General features: G+C 34.9%; 1 protein-coding gene across 1 annotated transcript in view; it reads right to left on the bottom strand.

The window, feature by feature from the left end:
• Nucleotides 1-2,500, bottom strand: part of LOC137639456 (17S U2 SnRNP complex component HTATSF1-like) — a 55,828-nt gene that overhangs the window by 4,816 nt on the left and 48,512 nt on the right. The window contains exon 3 of the mRNA XM_068371729.1: nt 649-829. Coding sequence (XP_068227830.1) covers nt 649-829 — 181 coding nt within the window. The remainder of the gene's footprint in view (nt 1-648; nt 830-2,500) is intronic.

Raw genomic sequence — 2,500 nt, 5'->3', positions numbered from 1 at the left:
TCAGGGGTTTATTTCTCGCCCTCCATCAGACACTAAGGGTTCGTTCAGGCGGGCCTTGGTGTGTGAAAATAATTTCTTTCCAGTTAATATTTTGCTGTGTAGCAACCTTTATTCTTTAAAACAGAATTAAAAATAAATCTTGACCTAATTATAGAAATTGCAATTCAGTCCGCAACTCCACAGTAAATTCACATCAAACCTTCTACTCTGAGGACAGAAAATCCAAAGAATTCTTCCTCAACCCCCAACCGAGCTCGCATCACTGTCTCCCATATCCCCTAGAGTGCAATCGGAGAGACGTTCGTATCTGCCTTTAACGTGAAATATAAACGTATTACGAAATTTATGGCTCTTGAATCCCCCAGATCTTCTAGTCACGAAGTTCAAGCATTTTTTCTGATCAAATAACTCTCATACCTTCAGTTCAGTTCAGTTTAGTTCTTTGATATTTCTTTTTATCAATTCATAATACTTTGCATACCTAAGAGTTTAACCTTAAACTGTTCGAAAAAAACCGAAATTTTAATAGGAAATTCTCCAGTAAAAATACACAATCCTTACCAATTCATAATACTTCACTGTCCATATTGGTTTTGGCTAATTTTTCATGGCCGGATGCCTTTCCTGCCACCAACCCTCCCCATTTACCCGGGCTTGGGACCGGCACCAAGTTGAGGCTGGCTTGCCCTCCCCACCCCCTCTCAGTGGCAAGACTGAAGAGAAGAAACTGGATGTGGCAGAGACGAGAATGTTGAGGTAGATGTGTGGGGTGACAAGAAGAGAAAAGATACGATATGAAGTAATTAGGGGTACCACAGGAGTTAGAGAACTATCAGATAAGATCCAACAAGGTAGACTGAGGTGGTATGGTCATGTCATGAGAAGAGATGAATAGTATATTGGGAGGAGAGTGATGAATATGGAGGTAGAGGGAAGGAGAAGTAGAGGGAGACCAAAACGAAGGTGAACCAAATCTCATCACTGAGAGTAATAACAGCCATAATTCTCTATATTCTCTCTATATAACAATTCACGTACTTCCCCATTTAATATAAACTCTCTGACCCTTGACCTAACATAAGCGAGCAGGACTCTATTAAAATGTAAATACCCATTTCGAAATGGTACGAGTTTAAAGTGCACTCCATGTTTATTTCAGGTACCGGCAAATTAATTGCTACTGTTTTTGGTAGGTATAATTAGATGATATTATAACTCCCTGGTGGAATGAAGTGGTTGCAGCTGGATATGAAAACGTTTGGGAAATATATATATATATATATATATATATATATATATATATATATATATATATATATATATATATATATATATATATATATATATATATATATATATATATATATATATATGCTGGGCTGTGCGGGTTTATGTTCCAAATCTCGTATTATTAATTTAGTATTGAAATATACCATGCTGTTCTATACACTGTTAAAATGTGCCGTTTAACGGTAATAATCGTAGAATAAATATTTCAAGGTTTAATAAAAAGTGGTAAAAATCGTAGAATAAATATTTTAAGGTTTAATAAAAAGCGGTAAAAATCGTAGAGTAAATATTTTAAGGTTTAATAAAATGCGGTAAAAATCGTAGAATAACTATTTTAAGGTTTAAAAAGTGGTAAAAATCGTAGAATAAATACTTTAAAGGTTTAATAAAAAGCGGTAAAAATCGTAGAATAAATGTTTTAAGGTTTAATAAAAAGCTGTAAAAATCGTAGAATAAATATTTTAAGGTTTAATAAAAAGCGGTAAAAATCGTAGAATAAATATTATAAGGTTTAATAAAAAGCAGTAAAAATAGTAGAATAAATATTTTAAGGTTTAATAAAAAGCGGTAAAAATCGTAGAATAAATGTTTTAAGGTTTAATAAAAAGCGGTAAAAATCGTAGAATAAATATTTTAAGGTTTAAAGGCCGCTCATGAATGGCAGAGGCAAGGGACAGCTACATTGCAGTAGCAAGTAGGACAATGCCATAGAGACTGACCATACATATATATGAACAACACCCAAGTCCGCTTTTCACTCAAGCTAGTACCATGAGGGGCCAGACAATGACTGCTGATGACTTAGCATATAGACCTAAAGGCTCCCCCAAACATCCTATCCTTAGCTCACAAGGATGGTGAAGTTGCAGCGACCAAAGAAACTAACGAGTTTGAGAGGGACTCGAACCCCAGTGTGGTGTTCACCAGTCAGGGACGTTACCATAGCTATCCCACAATCAATTCTCAATTTACTTTTACTTACTTTTACTTTTAGGGGTTTATTTCTCTCCCTCCATCAAACACTAAGAGTCCGTTCAGGCGGGCCTTGGTGTGTGAATATAATTTCTTTCCAGTTAATATTTCGCTGTGTATCAACCTTTACTCTTTAAAACAGAATTAAAAATAAATATTTACCTAATTATAAAAATTGCATTTCAGTCCACAACCCCACAGTAAATTTACATCAAACCCTCCACTCTGAAGACAGAAA

Source organism: Palaemon carinicauda, chromosome 4 (genome assembly GCF_036898095.1).
Source record: "Palaemon carinicauda isolate YSFRI2023 chromosome 4, ASM3689809v2, whole genome shotgun sequence".
NCBI lineage: Eukaryota > Metazoa > Arthropoda > Malacostraca > Decapoda > Palaemonidae > Palaemon > Palaemon carinicauda.
This window is presented reverse-complemented; position numbering and strand designations above follow the sequence as displayed.